General features: G+C 43.5%; 1 protein-coding gene across 1 annotated transcript in view; it reads right to left on the bottom strand.

The window, feature by feature from the left end:
* ST8SIA6 (ST8 alpha-N-acetyl-neuraminide alpha-2,8-sialyltransferase 6) overlaps positions 1–10,810 on the bottom strand; it is a 56,400-nt gene extending 45,590 nt beyond the window's left edge. The window contains exons 1-2 of the mRNA XM_080386383.1: positions 3,005–10,810; positions 2,626–2,721 (exon numbers count right to left, since the gene is read on the bottom strand). Coding sequence (XP_080242509.1) covers positions 2,626–2,721; positions 3,005–3,099 — 191 coding nt within the window. The 5' untranslated portion in view covers positions 3,100–10,810. The remainder of the gene's footprint in view (positions 1–2,625; positions 2,722–3,004) is intronic.
* Positions 10,811–22,229: the final 11,419 nt, after the last annotated feature.

Here is a 22,229-nt window from a genome sequence, read left to right as displayed (position 1 = left end):
AGATTGCTCCTAGTGTTACATATCAACATAGTAATGTAGTCTCAACCAATTCAAAAATTCACTAACCTCTGTACAACCTATTTCAATGAGGGACTCTTCTGTCCTTTTGCTATACTCATGGACACTGCAGCAAAACCCCACTGCAAACTGGCATCTAATTCCTATTGACCAGGCTATCCATCTCCATCACTGAGGGACTGGTCTGAATCTCCTGAATGGGTCCAGATGCTCTCAGGATCAAATCTCTCCAGCATGGCCCTCAGCCAGGCCCAGTCCAGCTGCTGCCTGGATCAACCCCCTCCAGCACGGCTCCCTGCCCAGTCCAGCTGCTCACTGGATTAAGTAACAGCTCCTGGTCAGTCCAGCAGCTCTCTCTCCTTCCTTGTATGCCAAACATGCACCACAAACTCCTGTCAGGCCAGCTTACTGAGCACAGTTACTCAGGTGAGAAAGAACATCCTCTCCTGGATTCAGCCAGTAAGCCATCCCTCCAAAGACACTACAGTTACAGAAGCTAGAGTGAAATGAAACTTTCTTTGATTAATAATTTACTTGTCACCCTTTTGCAGTCACTTAGTTATGAAAAAATACGATTTCAGGTTGATCAAAACTAGCTCCAAACTGGTGCGAAAATCCTTCAAGTAGGTTAAGGAAAAGCATATATTTAAAATTTCATGCTCACTTGCCTTATTACAGAGATTAAAAACTGACCCATACGTACAATGGATTTTCAGCCCTCTTTGGTATGTGTTGCTTCCACTTTTTTTGCTCCAGTTGTGAGTGTACTAAGAACAGATGGGAAGTAGCTAGACTGTTCTCTGAAGTGCTCTCTGCCAGCATTTCTAGTCAATTTGACTCCATGGTTTAGTACACAGAGCTGAGTGGAATGAGACTGCAGCTCAGAAACTAGCAGGGAAAAGGAAGAATATGACAAGACGGGGCAGGGGGGAACCACAGACGTAACACAAAACAGAGCAGAGGAGAACAGAGTGGCAGCCACAAAACCCAAAGCAGAACAGAGAACATACTGCAAAAGCAGTAAATTATAAGGAATGGAAAAGAAGGGGAAAAAAAGGCAGGAAGGGAAAAAATGAGCGCAGGAAAGAGAAGCAGGCTAGAAGCAAGTAACTGCAATTAGAATTCTGCAAATGTTCCTATTCCTTTTGTTTCACTCTAATTTTGAAAGATGTTATAAACATGGCTTGTGAAACTTCTAAAATTTGAGGCTGTAAGCACAAGGGTCTCTTATCGGAAACATATAAGAAACCTACTGTTAGGGTATGCTGCAATGGTTACGACTAACATCACTTAGGGAAAACTTAGGCAATCGTGGAATGGTTTGGCCTGGAAGTGACCTTAAAGATCACCTGGTTTCAACCCCCCTGCCATGGGCAGGGACACCTTCTACTAGACCAGGTTGCTCAAAGCCCCATCCAGCCTGGCCTTGAATACTGCCAGGGATGGGGCATCCACAGCTTCTCTGGGCAGCCTGTGCCAGTGCCTTACCACTCATTGTGAAGATTTTCTTCCTTATATCTAATCTAAACCGACCCTCTTTCAGTTCAAAGCCATTCCCCCTTGCCCTATCACTACATGCCCTTGTAAAAGGTCTCTCTCCAGCTGTCTTGTAGGCCCCCTTTAGGTACCGATAGCTGCGGCTGTTTCAGCCTCAAATTCAGCTAGACGGGGTGAGATGGTGGCCTCAGTAAGGTTAACTGCATTGTCACCATCAATTTCAACGTAACCAGAACATCACAGTTCCCATGAAAGACCCAGTTCCCAAGTTCTTTGCTTTTTTTATCATGTGTTTTTGACCATAATATATATTAACATCTAATAATTATTAGAATTTCAATGTTAATGAGACCATATAAAGTAAAACAGTAGCAAAAACATTTGCAAACGACTTCGTACATAGTAATATCTCATGTGTGGATTATACCACCCTCTTCTGCACTATTAGTTTTCCTACAGTGTGTGAAGACTCAAGAGCATGAAAACAGAGTCTTTAACATTGAAGCCTGCATGTAGGAAACAATTTGTTTCACAGCTAATTTTACCAACTATTTTCATATTAAACTTCACAGTATAAAATAAGAGGCTGTAAAGCAAAGATCTACACTGATGTAAAAAAATCAAGACATGGGATCAAGCGAAAGGTCTCCCATGAAGTAAGATGCTACACAACATGATAAAGGCTTACCATGTCTCGCCTTCATCCTATGGATTTTAAAGGAGAAATCGGTATTTTTAACTAAATACACATTACAAAACTGGTAACAATATTACCCAGCTCCACCTTCCTGGGAAAAAGAATAAAAGATACCTGGAACATGCCGTTCAGCAAGCACTTTCTGTGCTGTACGTTAACAAAACTGCTATACGCAACATTTTATTGGGCTCGAAACCAATGGCAGAGTGGCAGCTGTCATTTAAGAGGGCCTACGAGCCTTTATTAGCAATAAAGTGAACGTTCATTTCCTCAGTCTAATAAGACTCCGACGTGCTCCCTGATGAAGCTGCCAAAACAAAAGGCAGAACGAAGGGGAGCAAGGGCAGGTCTCCGCTCCTGCAGCCCCCTCCCCACGGCCGCACAGCACGGCACCGGGGGCAGGCTGCCCGTACCTGTTCTCGGTCTGAGGAAGGGACGTTAGGGGGGACCTGAGGGCTCGCACCACTTTCGGCGTGACAGTAGCTACTCCCGCGTCCTCCTCCCAGCCTCTGGCAAGCAAGACGGGAAAACAAAGTTGTCAAAACCAGTGATTAAACATCACCAGCGTGAGCAGCGCCGGTCTCCTCCCCACGAATCGTTCACACGCCGCGGACAACCGAGCCGAGCCGAGCCCAGCCCAGCCCAGCCCGCGCCGGGGGGCCACCGCGCCGGGCTCCGCCGCGCCCCTCTCCCGGCGAGGGGCTCGCCGCGTCCCGCTCCTTCCCCAGCCGGCTCCAGGGTCTCCCGCCCCGCAGCCCCACCGCGGCGGGCGAGACCCCCCGGCCGCCCTACCTGGCGCGGAGGGGCTGCTGGCCGCCCAGGCGCAGGAGGCAGCCGCCGAGCAGCAGGCTGCCCAGCGCCACGGCCAAGGCGATGACAGCCCGCATGGTGCGCTCGGCAGCGGCGCCCGCCGCAGCTACGGCCGCCCCATAGTATTTAAGCAGGATGCGGGGAGGGGGAGGCGGCCATGGCAGCCACAGGGTCTCTCTGCTCCGCCCCTCGCCCGCAGCCCTGCGCCGCCGCCATCAGCCCCCCCCTCCCGCCGCGGCTCGGGGCCCTGCCCGCCGGGGGCGCCCGCCCTGAGGGGCCGGGCGGGCTTCCCGCCAGCCCTCCCGCCAAACTTTCCCCTCAGGCGAGCGGCGCGGCGCTCCCCGGGCGGGGTGCCGGGGACGGCGGCCACTGGGCGGGGGCCGGCTCGGCAGGGCGCCGCCGGCTCGGTTCGCCCGCTCGCTGCCGGGGCGGCGGTGCCGGCGGGTAGCGGCTGGGCTCGCTGAGCTGCCGCGGCGTGAGGGCGGGACCTGGGCGGCCTTTCCTCACGGCCGCTCGGGGCGTTTCTCGGTAGCCGGGGCGGCGGGGCGGCTACCCTGCCTTGCGAGGGAGTTACGATACTGTGGAAACTTTAACTGGTGGGGGCCGCGGTGCCGGGGGGGCGGGGGAGGCGCGGAGCGAGGGTGGCCCGGCGAAGGGCCGCCGAGGAGGCCCGGGCAGCCTGCCTGGCTCCGTGGCTGGTGCAGCGAGGTCGTGGCTGCCTTAATAGCTCGCTATCTTATTTATAAATGACAGTTGATTTGTTTTGGTTTGTGGGTTTGGGTTTTTGGTGGGGATTTTTTGAAGATTTATTTGCAGTGGGTTTGGTAAAGAAATTTTTCAGTGGTAAGTTTGTGTCATTTTACGTAATGTTGCATTTAGTATTGTTTTCACAAGGCTAGCCATTGCCATGAGAAACCTAATAAGGTAACAAGGTGCCATTAATTAGGCTGCCTTTATTACCAGAGTGGGTGGTGGAGGTGCTATACCTTACAGCAGCCTTTCAGCTGTGAGCCAGCTGACACCTTGTTTTTGCAGATTCTTCCCTATCATTCCTGTTTTCTGTGTCTGCAAGCATTCCCTTAAGCCTTGGAGCTGCTCTTATTATGTTCCCAAACAATGGCTGGAAAGCCTCAAAATAAGACTACTGCTGCAGCCGTATAAATGAAGTAACAAGGGAGTTGATACTGTGACTGGTAAGTAGTTAGGTATGACAAGGAGAAGCAGCGTGCCTACAGTGCATCAGGAAAACAGCAGAGCACCAGCTGTGATGGGGTATGCTAGGAAATACCTAATTATTTCTTAGGGCATTTCTAGCTCACTGGCAAGCAGTGCTGTGGGTGCTGGTGGGAGGAAGCTAGAAGCAGTTGCGGGATGGTGTTGCCTAGGGATAGCGGGTAACAGACTGGCTCAATGCACAGTCCCCCTGTGAACACAGCTGTCACTCCCTTAGCTTTGAAGTGCTTGGTTGTAATAGACAAAGCCGGTGTTAAGACTTCTCAAGTCCTGAAGAAGTTTGCTGTTTTGAGGCTGTCATGAGTCGTGAATCTTTTGAACATGAAGGTGTTTCATCACCGCTTCAAAAAAATCTTACTTCAGCTTCAGGCCTATCCTATAAATCCAGTTGACAATGTTTATGAACGCGTAGGGGCCAACAGGAAACTTCTCAAGGTATGTATATGTTCATTGGTTAGCACATACCAGAAATTTCAATTCCACTGTTACCTCTGTAAAACTTGAAGGCTCCTGCCTATGTTAGTGAATATTATTTTAAACTATTTCATAATATCCATTAACTACTCTGTAAAACAATAAATCTTTCATTTCAGAAAGTCTAGTGGTATTCTGTTTCAGCTCTGAATAAAAGAAGACTAAGAATTACAGTCCGGGAATCTATTTGGTGTTTCTTCCCCTCTCACTGTTATTTCCCTCTGCAATACGGTTTTCCCATGAGTCCTGAAGTATCGCTGTCAGCTAATCCATGGGAAATCTAGTGATGTCAGTGAGGACATCGTATTTCAAGTTGGAGGTCTGCTGCCAGCACTAGTCTAATATCAGTAGAGTTTTTTCCCAGATCAGAAGGTTAATCTTTGTGTCATATTAAAGTTCTTGCAAAGAAGATGGGAAGGTTATAAACAATATCTGTTTAAATTAGACTTGGCACTTGGTGCTTATTGTTCATCAACAACTTTACAAACACTTATTGATTGATTGTCACAGTATCTCTAGGTGTTACCAGCCTCAATTTCCTGGCAGAGCAGCTTAGTAGAGAGGTTAAGTGACTTAAGTAAAGGGTGAGATGAGAATCAATGGTAAATCAGGATTCAAATTCAGGAATGCTGGATTAAAAGGTGAAGTTTTTCTTGCATAATGTTGCCATGTTAGAAGTGACCGTGTCAGATAACATAACGTAGAGGGCCAAAATGATAAAGGCACAGGTGCCAAAGATGCCACACAGGAAAACACCAGGACTGAACACTGTATGCTGATACTGTCCACCATCCCATCCTCTTCCTGACAGCTGGAAGCTGCTGCATCTTGGCAGCATCCCCCAGCCTCTGATTCTTGTTAGTTTCTGAAGTCAGTGGGAACTGGTAATTGCTGGCTTGCACAGAAGGAAGAGATCACTAATCAGCCAGGTGGTGTCATGATGCCTTTGCTGGGTTCCTACAACCCTACTTAGCTGCTAATTTGGAGAAGTAAAATGTAGCCTTGGGGTATCATCCATGAATGGCTGCTGCCTCCCAGGTCAACAGGATTGCATCTTAAAAGGAGTCTGGTGGTGGTGCCTGTAGGGCTGCTGGTCACATGGAGCTAGCTTAGCCTTCTTACTTCCAGCAGCTAAATCATATTAAGAAGCAATTAATGTTCATTAAATGCTTTCCTAATGCTGCCTTCTCATCTAAGAAATGGCTGTCATAGCAATATTAGTTATTGCAAATGGGAGGAGAGATGACTGGTACAAATAGGAAGAAGAGAAAGGTACTTAAGATATTCAGTGAAACTGGAGTCCCACGTTGTGGCAAAGCATGAGAGTCCCCAAGGTGAGATGTTGGTGTGATACTACTATTTCAGTATTTTTAGTGTAGTCATCAATGCGAGTTCTTTTAGCAAAAATAAATCCAAAAAAACTGCAGAAACGAAACATATGGGTTTCAGACTAGGAGAAAGTCAGTGGTTCATTGCGTTTCACAACTTTTTCATTTATTTCCACCCACAATTTTGGGCAACATGGTTTTAAAAATGATAAACAGCAAGAATGGAAATGCTTTCTGCTAAACTTCAGGACAACAAATTGTCCAGATAATTTCACAAAAGCAAAATGGCAAACCCCAGTGCATTCCAGTACCCCATTTAAAAAGTCAAGTCCAAACCTTATAATCACCTTGTGTGGCTGCTGCTGCTACAATTTTGCAATCTTGCTTTGATGTTTTTCACTTTTTTCAGGACAGGATTTTGTGTCCTATAACTTACAAAATAGGCTTTATTAAAATAATTAATAATTAAATTCAGTCAGTAGTCTGTTGAGGTTCTATATAGAACTAGCTGAAGTATTAGGTGTTTCAAAACAGTTGTGTACCCCACTTTTGAGATGTTCATCAAGTGTGCTACTGACAGCTCATCTTGTAAGGCACCATTCAGTCTCCAGAGAAAGGTCAAGGTCAGGACACATGGAGAAGTCTTCAAGATGCTGAGCGTCTCATAAGATGTCACACTTACTGTAGGACTTCCCTCATGTGCAGAAATTAAATGATTTTTCACTGTTGTAAACTAGCTGTGATTTTTGTTTTGTCAGAGTATTGTTGTACTGTGTATGCTTCACCAGATTCCTCTGTTCAGTTTAACTGAGTAACCAGCTTTTCCTCTTCGGCAATCATGATCCTGCCCCATGGCAGATAAACGTTCACTGCCAAAAATGCATCTTTTAGCATAAGCAAACCTGAGGCCAGTAACTACTGAAAATCGGTGCTCTACTGCCAGCCGCTGTGCAAGGCTTCATCCAATTAAGGGTGCTGTGGGCACTGAAATGCCCTTAATTGTAGTGCAGTCCAGTGTGTATATTCTTCCTAAGGAAGCTGAGGGGGGGGAAGAGGATCTGATTTCTAATTAGATACAAAGGAGGATTTTAATGCAGAAACTCCAAAAACTTGCAAGTTGTTAACCTGAAGGGAGATACTATTTTTTTTTTTTGCCCCGTTCTCCTTCTTAAATGCTCTCAGCGTGACTTCTTAACATAACACCATAAGAAAGGCCATATTGGGTCAGATGAGAACAGTGTGTTCTTCAGGCAGTGCCCAGTAGCAGACTACTAGGGAAGAACAGTGCAGTGATCCGTCCCTAGGATCCTTTCTCAGCTTGCAGCAATCAACAGCTGAGGGAATTTCTGAACCAGAGCTATCTGTGTGTTTAGTTGCCTTTCATGGATTTTTCTTCTATAATTGTGTCTAATTGCTGTAAACTTTTGGCATCAACAGTAGCTTGTGTCAATGATTTCCATCCAAGCTGAAATCCTTCCCATTACGATTAGTCCAGGAACAATTTGCTAAGAAAAGTGTCTGTTATTTGGAAACGTTGATATCCTATGCTAAAGGACATGAAGTGCTAAGTATTCTGTTGCAAAGAATTTTACTACACATTGCACAAATCAGTGCTGCTCTTAATACAAATTCACAGCATCCATTGCTAGAATTCAGAGTGAGTTATTACAGAGCATACTGTGAATGCAAATTAAAAATAATGCACAACACTCAACTAAATCCTAATGGACCAATGGCACAATGTCAAATACATCAGGAGCAAAGACTTTTAATACTATTACTAAAACCCCAAGCAAACAAACAAAGCAAGTAAATCAGCACTGACAAAAACTGTTGCAGCAACATTTACTCATCATAGATGAGCGTGCAGGCTGATGGTACAGCTCCCAGAGGTTTTTGAAATGCCTGCACGGCTGAAGGGGGAATATGCCTCCAGGGATGTCACATAATGGAAGAGTTCTCATCAGGCACTATGGTCGATGGTTGAGGTAATTACATCAAGCTAAACATTTCTTTTCATCAATGAGTGTGGCACAGTGTGTCCAGCTGCTTATCTGTAGAAAAATCCAATTTGGGGTCACATGTTTGTTGAAGTGTGTGTATAAAATATTCAGTGATAGAAACAAGGGGCCATAGTGGAGTTCAGAGTCATCCTTAATGATACACGTGGTGGGCTGCGGTGGTTGGTCAGCATTGTTCATGCTTATTGGAAATCAGAGCTGTAATTTAGGAAAATAAATAAATGCATTATGTAAGCAAATGGCAGGGATTACTTGGAAGGAGAAAAAAGGGATGGCTGTATGAGGGCCTAATCTTGGGAGAGAAAGATCATCTATTGAGTTTGATTCAGGATACTGGCCTGACAGCCCAGCTCCAAACTGGCTTCTTGGGATCACAGTGTGCTGAAAAAAGCTAGAGCCCCGCCCCCCCCTTCCCCCCATCATTCTTTCATGTCCTTTGTTGAAATTCACATGGAGTACAGTAAATATAAAAATAAGGAGGCATCGTATGCTGATGTATGGGGAAAGACTACTTCATTGGTACCATAGAACAACAGATGTGATACAGAGCACCATAAACATGGATTTGAGGGGTTTGGAGGAAGACAGGACCTCTGTCTTTAAACTGAGAAAAAGCCATTAACCTCATTAAATAGACCTAAAAATATAACTGCCCAGATTTCAGCCTAAACCTATTCCTACATAAAACTGATTCTCCCAGTCTCTTCTGCAGTAAAAACTGTTGAATGCTCCATAGAAACATATCTGCTGCAAATGCCAGATTTTCCATGTTCCATCATCGGGGGTACTCCTTAAGCTGTTTGCAGCATTGTGAAGTGAATGCGGGTAAGGCTGCGGTGCAAGGGAGATGCCCGGTGGGTGCAGGTGTGCCTGAGCCCCCCTGCCTGCAGTGGCCGTGCCTGAGAGAGGGACATGGGGACCCACAGTGGGGGCAGCCAGAAAGGGCTTGTGACTGTGGGATGCCCTGCTGAATAGAGATCATCTGGAGGAGAGCTCACGTGTGTAGCCTGTGTGGGAAATTAATCATAAGGGTGCTTGAGAGCCGAGGAGCCAGCTCAGCAAGGTTCTTCAGCTCAGATGCAGCTTTACGCACACGAATATTTCTGTTAAACTGGGGCCAGACTTGTGCTTCTAGTGAAGCACCTGCCAGGTTTCTCTGAAAGCTCAATGTATCTCTGCAATGAAACATCAGTGTTTGCACAGGGCAGGGGCCATATCTGTGCAGTGATGGGGAAAAGGAAGACAGCGAACCTTCAGCACACCCTGGGAAGAGAAATGATATAGGAAAATAAGCCATGCAAAAAAATACCTCTTAGCATCAGGGTAGCCCTCCTGTTTCAAGATGCTCAGTGAAACTGAGGGGAAAAAAGCCTCCAGATAATCCTTTATTTGTTTAGCAGCATTTTGAGGCATTTATAAACTGAAGTTGAAAACCTTTACCTCCAGACAGAAATAAGCCCAGGCTACTTCAAGAGCGAGCAAGTTAGGCGTTTGGGAAGATTTATTGTAAACTGGGGTTCTCTCAAGTGTCTCTCTCTTTTTTTTTTTTTTCCCTCCGTTCTGAGGTAATTTTCTGGCTGAATGGTAAAGGTTGTAGACCAGAGTCCAAAACGGGCCAATACATGATGGGATTCGTACTGATATTTGAGAGCCACCTCACGTGGTGTGAGCATCGCTGTCCTGCTGGGGTGGGAAAGGCAGCTGGGAGAGTGGGACGGGACGGGGGTCATCCCTGACAGCCGTGGAGCAGCGCAGCCCCTCTCTGGCATGGGGAGCAAGTGAGAAACCTCGGAGGGCCTGTGCCATGGCCAGGGGGTGTGAAAAGCGGCAGATGAAGTCCAAAGGAGGGAGCCGGGACTTTTTTTCTCTCCCAGCAGATGATCACCTGGGCTCAGCTCTCTGTCTCTCTGTCCTCTAAACGTGTAGTGCTAGGAACAGGACTCCATCCCCCCAGTGAGATCCTTCAGTTATGTAAATATAATCTCCTCTGTGATTCATGCGTTAGTTAAAAATAACAATTCTTTTAAATGTTTCTTTCTCCATTTCAGTAAATGTGCTGATATCCCATGCCTCGGTGACAGGCCTTGCTGATCATGTTGCGCTCCTGGCTCACTTTCATTAGGCTCTGCAAATATGCTGCCATTCTCACAAAATCTGTGTACTGGGTAAGCTAGAATCTCTCTTATGGTCCTCAGATAGCCACTTATGTATTTGTCTCCCTCTCAATTACTGTACATCCAGAGAAAGCACATTTTGATTTATTATTATCCAGTGCTTTCAATGGCCTGGCAGGAGAGAATTGGTCTAGCAGAGGGGAAAACCAAATGTAGCCTAGGAGAAGTGTGTGCCAGCTGAACAGAAGGGATCAATAAATACTCTTATATTTAACATTATTTTCAGAACAGGCAGTCTACCTAGCTCCCAGGTGAGACTTTCTGCAACACATGGTCATTTTCTTCTTACAGACTGATCAACCTTATTTTTAACCTTGAGGTCTGTAACACCCCTAGTGATTTAGAGACCCACTGTGTGAGGTGCTGTTAGAAATACCCCAAAGTTAACAAGTCCTAATCTAAAGAGACTAAGTTTATAAACGTATGGTTTACATGCACCATTTCTGAATCTTCTTTATTCAACAGTCTTGGCATCACGATCAGATCTTAAGAAATCTAAAAATGTATCAGGGTTTGGGAGGAGGGCCCAAAGGGGAGAGCAGGAGCGAAGCCTCCCCGGGTGTCAGCATAGGGGACAGCTTGCTGGGTGTGTGGAGCCCTAAGGGCAGAGGGGAGAGAGGATAAAGGCATTTTCAGCAGAGGGGAATGCTGATGTTTAACGTACCGTTATCATATGCTGGGGACATGTGCATTTTAAATACCAACATTTAAAATCCTTCGCCTTTAATATCGTGTTTGCATATTGCATGAGTATGCATTTGACCAAATAGCTGAGCATGTGTAAAAGATGGTTCTAAAGCAAGGAATCATCACTTGAAACCTGCAGCTGGAGAAAATTTATTCAGGCTTTCCAGATGTACTCAGGCTCAGCTTGGCTGTGCTTAAGAGCAAACTGAGAATTTAACAAGTGAGCAATATGTGATTTTATTGATAACTGTTGGGTATGGTCGTGAAAAACTGATTGAACCCTGCTGACGCTGACCAGAAGGTAATGCAGACAGCAGCAAGGTGACACAGCAGCACCTCTCTGAACTGCCCCAAACCATGCTGCCTGGATCTTTCTCGGGAAGAGATGCTGCTGCAGGCTCCACACCACTTTTTTCCTTCTTGTGTGACTCACTCTTCAGTAATGTGTATGATGCAATAACTGGGGGGGGGGGGGGGGGGGGGGGGGGGGGGGCAGCCGGGGAGAGCAAGACAAAAAAGCCCTGATCTTTTTTTCACCAGGGGTGAGACTGAGACCACAACTTTGGTCCATATTGGAGGAGCTGGAACTAGTTCCATTTCTCAACATCAGTGAATCAAATTATCAGCACTGAATGGCATGTTTTCATTTCTTTGGCATAGTAGCATCTAGCTAAGGATGAATAACACATAGTGGCAGGTATCTGAGAGAGCTGCCGTTGGGATATTTGTATGTAGCCTACTGAGCCCCGTATGACAGGAAACAGCAGTCATGGGCCCGTTTTGTGTCTGACCCAGTGATGCACATCAAGATCTAAAGCAAGATGATCTCTGGAAATTAAAAGGTGCCAAGTAATTCAAAATTGTGACATATTGTTTGTAAAGCTGCAACACAGTGCTATAACTCAATGTTTTGAGTCTTAAATGACTGGTCAGTAGCCCAGTTAAATATATGTTTTTTTTTTTACCATTTACTGACATTGGACATTTATTGAGCGTATATTTTATCTAGACTCATGAAGCAAATGCAGAACATTTTTAATAAACGCAAAAGTATTTCAGGCTAAACAAAAGCAAGAACACATGACTACAGGAGTACACTCCCAGTGCATGATGAAAAGGTGTTGCCAGATGTTCTGCAGCGAACTGGGGAAGGAGGCATGAACCAGGGAGCTGTGAGTGGAGCATGGAGAGTTTAGGGCTCTGGTCTGAATCTGTGCCCTGGACACCAGCTGGCTGAGGTCCTGAGCCTGATGTGAAATAAGTGGCAGTGCTTTGGGCTGCCCACTCACTTCCCCCACAGAAAGCATCAATCTAACCACATCCTGAAGCACTGAATGAGCTGAGGGTGTGTGTGTGTGGGGGGGAGCTTGGGCTTGGGGGGTGCACATGAGGATCAGATCACTCCTGTGTTTTTTCTGGTTATTGCAAACAGGCATTTTTTTTTGGACTGTAACATCTGCATTCCCAGGTCAAGGTAGTGTAGCAAAAATGTGACAGAACTCCTTTGACTGATCTATTCTGTAACAGTAAGGTTAAGATTGTATAATATTTGGAAGCTTGTGTTAAGATTCCTGATTCCATATTTGGTCGCTTCTCATATTTAAGTACAATGAACATTTTGGGAAATTAAGTAAATTAATATAAACTTAGCTTCCCATTCCCATTTTGGTATTACACAGCCTACAGATACTGTGTTTTCCTAGGGAGGATGTGAAATGAATAAATGTACAAACAAGCTGGTGTTGCCGTTATAGTTACAAAACCTTGTAAGGACTTCTGACTTTAAAAGAAAACCGAAATGATACATTTTTCATGCAGAACATCAACCTCATTAGATCTGTTTATTTAAAAGGTCTTTAAAAACCAAAGACACAAAAAGCTACTTTTATGGGATGCAGCTGGGACACCATGGCTGCGTTTCATATGACAGTCATACAAAATACATACATCCACATCTGAACCATTCACCCTGGCTCCATTGATACTTCAGGGAAGATGCTCACTTCTGGGGATAAATTTATCTCACCTGATACCATGCATATAAAAAGATACCAGAGAGACTGGTTTAGCTACAGGTGAGATAAAGCCCTCCTCCCTGACAATGAGAGATACTTAGGGGAATTAATAGCATTCCTTGTCCTCATCTGAAAACATAGCTTGTTTCCTTTATTTAAGTGTAATGTGCTGTGAGATGGTGGCAAGCTTTTAAGTGAGTATTTCTTACATAGCCTGCTACACAACTTCTACTGAAGACACAAGGTTTAATCATGTCACATTCTAACATGGACTGGGCTTGATAACTCTGGGTTTTAATTGCACTTGCATATCTAATTATGTGGGAAAAATAATTGAGAGACTTGGTACAGTACATGCACTCATGTCCTTATTGACATGAGTTATCCTGTCAATGGACACCCTGCTATGTTCACGCCGCCTACTTCAATTCCCCTTGAAATTAGAGCTAAAATTTGCCTTTATCTTCCCTTTTCTTTTCATGTAGAAAATAGCTGCCACCATCTCTCCCACATCACCCCCTACTGTACAGCAGGATGGGATTTTCCAAGCACTTGCCACTGAAATCAAAGGGAGTTCTGCTGTTAATTTCCCCAAAAAGCAGAATTAGTTAGTAGGAACTACTCAGAAAAATCCTGCCCCCACCAGAGTAACCCATCCCTCACCTGTGAAGGGCTCTGGTACCCTGAATCTGCATGGCACCAGCGTGCAGAGCACCACCAGGCTTGTTGCTCGCTGTGTTTGTATTAAGAAGGTCATACAGCATGTGCTTGCTTTGCCAATTCAATTACAGAAACCCTATTCTCCTCAAAGTTATTCTTCCCCCAGTTGTCAGAGACTTGGGAAGAATATTGGGTTAAATTTTTACATACATCCATGAGAGAGAAAAAAATATTTAAGGAAAGGCTAGCTACTGTAATGTTCCAGAAAGCCGAGAGAGGAGCAAATCAGCGAACTCATTTTCTGTCAGGCTGAGCGTGTTCCTTCAAGAAAACAAGCTTCCAGAGGTTTTATTGTACTGAGCCATAAATGTGCAAGGTGATTATAGCAGATAAAGCCCCCGAACAGAGCTCACAGCCCCGGGCACAAAGAGCGCTGGGATCTGCAAAGCCTGGTGAGTACAGATGCAGCCCAGCCACGCAGGAGGCCTTCCCGGGTGGCATTACTGCTGGAACATCTTGGTGAACAAAGGGGAGCTAAACTCCTTAAAAAAAGGCTTGGCAACAGTATAAAAAAACCTTAAGCTGTGAAAAAAAAAAAGAAAGACTTTCTCCGTGATTCCTGGAAAATGACAGTCAAATTAAAGCAGGGCGAGAAAGCTGATTCTAAACCCCTCCTGTGAACCTGTTTCAAGAACTTTTCTCTGTTGCATTTGAATCATTGTACCGAGTTACAGAAGCGGGAGCCTCAAAAGAATTTCCACCATGCAAAACATTCAAAGCTGTTGTAATTTTGTAAATTCCTCTTTAAGAAGTAACTGTTATGGGGAAGGAGAACTAGTAATTAATGTAGATGGTGCTGTCTCAGGAAACGTAGTGAGCTTGGCTCCACAAAGAGCTTGTTTCATGATTCTCCAACTATTGCCTTTTCTCAAAAAATATTTATTGAGGAGCCCTATTAGTTTGAAATTATAGTTTTCATAGGATTTTTCAATGCACATGCTATTCTTCATTTGAACAAAACAGGTATTCTTGGAGTATCTGTCTGATACTTTAGTCTACACTTTATGTAAATAAATTTTACATTTATACAAGGGTTGGGATCCGTAATTTGCCCACAATAAAGCGTTGGTTTATACTGCCATGGAATTAAAAAGCAAAGAGTTTGGTTATGAGTTAGCTTCATTGCAAGCCCTAAATTAAATTAGATTAGATTAGGTTAAGTTAGGGGTGATTGCCTTTCCCTGGCCAGGATTAAAATGTTAGCTGCTTTGGAGATCAGGAAAATATTCCCAGGACAAAATCTCCAGAAACTGAAGGATGCCAGTGATTTAATTATGCATCTTGTGATATTTAGTATTTTTCCCACTGCTCAGTCACCGGAGTCATGAGATTCTGAGAAGCTGAGCTTTTTCTTTAAAAAATAAATTATCAGTCCTTAAAATTGCCAAGGGGAAAAAAAGAAAAAGGAAGCTGCTCAGTGTTAAAGAAATCAGAAAGAAAAAAGATTAAATATTTTGGAAGAATTGGTGTGTTCCTATGCAGGTTTTGAAAAGCTGTGTTTGATAATATCAGCCATTTCTTCTTTCTTTAGCAGCAGTAAGCAACTAATACTGACAAGAGACTGTATAGTTCACGGGGATCATTTTTGATCCACTTTACACCACTTAGTCCTTAAAGGAAAGCCCCAGACAAACCAAGATCAGGCAGAAAAGCCCCAGCCCCTGTTGGAGCAGAGCCCTGAGCCTCCTCCATCCCCGCTGCAGCAGATGGCGAGTGGCACAGGTGCCAGGTAGGACTGAGCTGGCACAGCTGGAACTGGTGCCTCCTGGCAATATTTACAGTACTAACAACTCGATGGCGACTATCCTCAAACAACAAGCAGTATTGATGTTTTTGTACAGAGTTTGCAGCCATGCTCATATTCTGGGACCGCGTGTTTACTCCAGCCTGTCCTGAAGGTGAGAGGAGATGTGGGGAAGGAGGGCCCCAGGGCTGACACATTTACACACTGTCCCAATGAGTACCAGGTGGCACCAAGTCTTTGCCTCCAGAATGAAACCTGGGCAATGACTATGAGACATTTAAGGCCGTAACAACCAGCATGTCAGCTTAGGGGTAGCCTCAATACCTGTCTCCAACCATGTCCAAGCGGAAAAGCATAAGGAGCAGGGTAGGCTTTCCCTTAGTGCAACCCCTCAGCACTGTGGAATCTCTGAGTTACTGGTGATCTCTGGACTGTTTGTTAAAAAAAACTAAGGGATATTTCTTCCAGCAATTTGTCTAAACTCCTCTCAAACTCACTTGCTGTGTGGAATTGAATTCCACACTTCAGTTGAGCATTGTGTGAAAAAAAATAATACTCTTAAATTTCATATGCATTAAATAATCTGATAATTTCACCACATGATCCTTACAGTGTGCAAACAGTGACTAACATTTTCTCATTTGTCATCCTCATAGCAGTCACTGATTTAAATATCCTGGTGTTAATGCTTCTCAGCTGATGAGAACTTTTCTATTTAATTTTTTTTTTTTTTTACATCTGGAAGCAATTCTCACAAAGTTTGAAATAAATTTAGAAACACAGCTTATGAAAAATCCAATTTTCCTAAATCTGTCTTTAGGACTAATTTGCATTGTCCTTGGTAATTAATTTGTCAGTACTACATGCCACATTTCCAACAAGCTCTTTTTTGCACAATTTCAAAATACAGTATCAAGGAGCTGATTTTTTCACCTGTGGCTGAATTAAAGCATTGAAAAACAGCCCAGATCAGAACAAAAAAATTAATGTTTTATAAAGGAAAAAATGTTACACAGGTTTGTATCTTTTACCAGCAGTAGGGAAAAAAAGTAAACAAATATCACTTTAAGGTGTTGTAGAAGAGTCTAATTTGAAGGGACTATTTATAGGTGCTGCACATTATGTTAATTTGGCTTCTGCTGACATTTGGCTTCCTTTGAGAGCTTCTATAGTAAAAGGAAGAAAGCGAGGGGCTCTCACAAACAGAGTTATGATAAAAGCTGCTGTCATTATAACAGATCATCAGAAAGAGAGAAGGAAATGGTGAGACACCATTCATCACTTCGAGAAATGCTCACAAACAGCTCCTGGTTAGGTAGGACTAGCTACAATATTTATGAAGAGGGATAAATTATCAGAAGAATGCGATTTTTCCTCTTTGTGGGCTGTTTACAAACTCATCCCAATTTCTGCCTGTGTATTTGTTATCTGCAAAAATTCATTCAAATACCTCACTCAAAACAGTAAGGAAGAATCCATTTCTATCTGAGAATAAATTTCATTTCCCTGAAATGGTGGGATTTTTTTGCATAAATGTGATGTGAAGTTTTCAGCTTGTAGACTCTATGCAAACAGGTAATTTTAAGTGGGTTATTTTCATTGTATTGAGGTCATTGATCACACACTGTTTTCTATTGCATGGGTGTATGCATGAAAAACAAGCTTTTTGATGTGTGAAAACAGACCAAAGCTAATGAACTACTGACAACGAATATAACAAACAACAAACAGAAAGGATCTGTGCATCGTAGAATTTCAGGTTATCTTTTATTTTTGATGGTTTGAAGGGAGTAGTGACACCCTGGCCACTTTCACTGATTGTTTTACTCATAAAAATGCCATTTTTTCAGGAAGAGAAAAAGAAAATCTTCACAAATTAATGTCTGCAAACAACACACACAATAAGAATAGATAGTAAATGTTAGGTCAGAAATTATGTGTTCATGGATGCTGCTTTGTGGCCCAGTTCTTTTCACTCCTACTGCAGACAGCCATCGGAGTTAACAGTGAAAGTCACCTCACAATGTAGAGATCCTCTAGAAATGTGGTGTTAGAGTAGCTTCATTTAAAAATATAAACAAAAGAAGAGAAATAATTCCCTTGGAGCTTATTATGACTTCTTATTTGTATCAAGGTATTTTCACATTAGTCAGTACTAGCGGTGTTAACCAGACACTCAAAATACCAGTCGCTTTGGAAATGTTCAAAGAGAAGCACATTTCCAGGTATATGCACAGCAGCGCTAACCACTGTGCAGCTGCTTTGGCCAGTGCCTGTGGTGAAGGGGAGGGGGACCGTACTGACAAGGTTTTGACAATTATGCACTCCAAAATCATCAAGCATATCATGTCTTATGTATTGCCCACGTGACGTAGACATGTAAGTTGAGAGCTGAGGCCCAGAAGAGCTGATGCCTGTGCAGGTTCTGCTGGCCATGGTGGCTCTGCCAGCTTGCCGTGGGTATTGTGCTTGGTATGCACTATCTGGTGTTGACTTAATGTCATGTTAGTTGAATGAACTCACACCACCAGATCACATCTTGGGCCAGGAAACCTGTTTTTAGACCAGATGTAAGGATGTATGTAAAGCAGTCACACCATTCCTTTTAATTCTTTCTCCTAGCAGTAGTCTACAGTCAGGCTGGAGACAGGTAAAATCAGGGGCCTCGTCACTTTTCAAATCAGGGATAGAAAGTAATCAGTAGCTGCCCGTTCAACAATATGCCTTGAAACATCACCATCACAATCATCTCCTTTGAGCCGGCAGCTCATACCAAGACTACAAAGTCAAAATGAACGCTTCTGGACGTATGGTTAAGTCAGCATAATCCCTTGTCTTATTACAAGTTAACATAATTCCTTGTCTTATTACCCCATTCCTCAAGGGCAGAGGCAGAGAGCATCCTGATGTCCTGGATCCAGTTATTTCCATCACTCCCAAGGACAAAAATACTCTTCTGCTTCGTAAGTCACCATAAGCTGCCCAGAGAGTGTCACCTGCAGTTGGACAAGAGGAGAGGACAGCAAAAGCTCCTGCGATGAAATGTCCTTGTACATACAGACACTGCTCCTCAGCTTTGTCCCATGCATTCAGGTTTGTAAGTCACTCTACCAGATTTTTCCCGTGACAGTCTCTCCCTCCTACAATAAAATCAGAGGAAAGATAGATTTTCTGTTTCATTAAGTTTGGGAGATTTTCCACCCATCAGTCTCCAACATGTGCCTTGGAAGCTGGCTCTTAATACCTAATAAAACATTACTATGTCTACATATGATAGCAGCTTTCATGTTATATGCAACAAATTTTCCTCATTAAGGCTCAATCACATTACAGATCTGTTTTATCTACTTCATAATAGAATGCTATCTCAAGAATACCTCAATATAATTTGAAATTAATATAAAAAGGCTGCAGGCTTTAATCCTGAGAGTCTAAGGACACAAACTTCAGTAGAGTATTTTGGAACTGGAGATCACAGGTCTTAATACATCCCCTCCCATCACAAAAACTTCTCAAGGTTTAAAAAGTTGCCCAAGCCTGGATTACTTGCTGAAAAGTAATTCATATTTAAAAAGGGACACTTTCTTCCTGCTAAAGGACCTGTCTTTAATTTTTATTCTAGCATCGTTCAGGGCAAGGGGTGGTGCTATGTAAATGAGCTTAATTCTGCCAGGATAATGAATTCATTGACATTCTTCTACACACTTTCTTTACTACACTTTGTCGCAGAGCCACTCTGAATTTTCAGTTGATGCAACCAGATAGAACTGAATTGGAAAAAGCTGACATTTCCAACCATGTCCAAGTAGGAAATGACTCAGTGGTTCCAAGCAGTGGAGCCAACTGTGAAAGACCATTTGCAACATGATATATACTGGAACCCTAAGCCACCCTTTTGTTTTATGAGCTTCTAATCTTTCTATTTTAATGTGTGGTGCTTTCCTTTTCCATAGGAAGATTTTGATCACATGCTGGTTTCTTTTGCATCTGTTGGGAAGACTATGCATTGTAACTTTCTAGGGAACTCATCACAAAGGCAGCCAGTGGTCCCTGCCCTCTGCAAACCCCACTGGATCCCAGTTAGACCAGGACAAGCTAGCAATGTACAGCGAGGCATATGTCTAAAGAAGCTAGTCAGTGACTGAGCCACTGTCATTTTGATAATTAGGCTTTGACCTTGGATTCCAAATATTAATTTGCATTTGTCACAGAAGTGATCATTAAGGTATGCAAGTCGTGCAGGCTCATTTTATAGCAGCCTATTTTGCAGCATATTGAGGTATTGTATGCCCTGGGAGAACAATCAAAAGCTTGTTTTACCTAATAAGGACACTGCTGAGGCACATGAATAACCGTACTGTTTTCCAATACATTTCACACCGATTAATTTTCCAGTTTTATGAAACAAGCTGCGGTTATCTTTGAGTCAGGTTCAGTGAACCAGTGCTTGACTTTAAATAGAAAACTACTGTTGACTCTGGGCAGATGTACTCAGGCACTTGAAAGACCAGGGCTCCCATCAACGCTGAATGACACTATCCTCTTCAGTCTCCCTCATCCCCCTTGCTTGCTTCTGGCTACAGAAATACCGACTGCCCTCGTAATTAAATGATATTTTCATTTCGTACTTCCGACATTTTCATTTAAAAACTTATGTAGCTGCCCTGCAGAAGTTCAAGTTTCATAAAAGAAAAGATGAATTTCAATGTCACTTTTCTGATTCCTTTTCTATACAGTTTACAGGTTTCTCTGAATCAGGTAATTTGTGGTATAGAAGCTGAAGAAGTGCTTGGCAGGCTGGCTGAAGGAACAGCTGAGCTGTTTGCTCCTCAGATGGTTTTGTGTTGTGACTGTCCATGAAGAGTATTCCATAAACTGCCAATATTAATGTTAAATTATTTAGTCTTCTCTCTGACATCTGCACATCACTCTTGCTTCCCTATTATCATTAAATAATCCTAACTTCAGTCTGTCATCTAAAAATTGCTAGTGGCCTTTTCTTCTTTATATTGTCACTGAACTGCCAAAAAGAATATATCATTCTTTCGCAGCATGCTGGTAATTTAGAGGCACACTGAGATATTAATTAATGGCCTGTGACTGAAGTATAAAGCTCAGACCTTTTATTTCAATTGTATATAAGCAGTTCTGCTTTTGAACTGTACTTTACACTTAAATATTCAAGTCTCCCTCTTTGATTCAGAGTTTTCCTTGCCAGCAGCCGTGGCATCAGTCCTGGCTGTTTGCACAAAGAGGTAGGAAAAGTGACATTTATGCTTACTAAGACTCTTGTTTCTTTTTGACGTAATGGAGTGGTCTGTAGGTTCTTGCAGAGCCTGTTCTTTCACCCCTGAACTCTCTTTTTGTAATTATAGCATTAGGGACACTCAATCAGTACGTGATCAGACCGACAAATTTAGGAAGCACATTCACACTCACATTCTACTGTATTTCTGATTTGATCTAAAATGCCATCTTTATTTTTCAGGAACTTTGCAGTGCTACAGTCACAGTTTCTATAATATCATTGTATCACACCTTACTGAGCTGGGGCTAGTTAGTAGCTGGGTGAGAAAAATCACAAATAAATTCAACAATGGCTGCAGAAAGTGATTCTGAAAATTGAGCTGGGGACATCTTTCCACCAGCTCCTGTGTACGATTAGGATAGACATTAGTGAGGAATGTAAATTAAAAATAAAGCAAAGGTCCTCTTGGATAACACAGATAAATAAATATCCCAATCCTGTTATTAGAAAAAAATGGAGACTATAATATATAATATAAATAATAGACTCAATGCCATCATTGACTCCCGCCAAGCAACATCTCTTTCCTTTGTCTGATTAGTGTTGCTATGCTTGGTTAGATGCATGTTAGCAGTGCTAGGCACTGCATTCCTGAGAAAGTAATTCATGTTTCTAAGACACACAGTCAGGTCTTGCTTACGTTAAGCCAATAGGAACAGGATAAACATAAAGCTCATGTCACCTTTTCATACTCGACTGACTGGATCTCCGCAGTGCCCGAGAGAGCACTGGTGCACAAGAGGATGGAGCTGTGGGCACACTGCTGATAGGGGAGATGAGGAGAGGTGCCTGTGACATGGCTGCAGGAGCCCCACCCAAGGACTTGCACAGTCCTTCCCATTGCTTTTCCCTGTGGCATGGCATACGGGCACCATAACTCTCTACTTAATATTTATGTATGCCAGCCAGGTCAGACAGCCACATGCAGAGATCCTTTTCAAAGCAGCGGCAAAGGGAGCTGAACCCTCGCTCTGACACCCCCTGGTCTGTGTGGGTAGAAAGTCTCTGGCATCACATTGACAGCACAGCCAGAAACCAGGGCAGGATTCCACACATAAATTTAAACATTCTTAGCATGAAAGGTGCCATATAAGTGTCAGTCATTGTGTTCACTGCTGGCAGAAGGTTAGGTGACTCATTTTATCACCAAGGCTATTCCTAGAAAAAGAAAATATAAGTGCCTTAGAAAAGGAGAAGGGCTCCAAGTACAAGAAATCTTACAGTCTTTATAAGGGTGCCTTAGGCATCTCAGTGAAGTACCGATGAAATCCTGAGTGATTAATGATCAGAGGAAATAGCAACGGGTTTATGTTACTGGCTGTGCAGTATCACCCCAGGACCCGGTAGGGGCATCAGAGATCTGCGGTGCCCGGGACCAGAGGCACAGGCACGGGCAATCAACGTGGATCTGTGGTATTTTACAAATTGCTAAAAGCTGCAAGAGAAAGTTTCCAGCATCCTAAAAGGAGCACTCTGGAACAAATACTGCTTTGTTTCCCATGA

The sequence above is a fragment of the Falco punctatus genome, assembly GCF_963210335.1.
Source record: "Falco punctatus genome assembly, chromosome: 4".
Lineage (NCBI taxonomy): Eukaryota > Metazoa > Chordata > Aves > Falconiformes > Falconidae > Falco > Falco punctatus.
The sequence above is the reverse complement of the archived record's forward strand: the minus strand, read 5'-3'. Positions and strand labels throughout refer to the sequence as shown.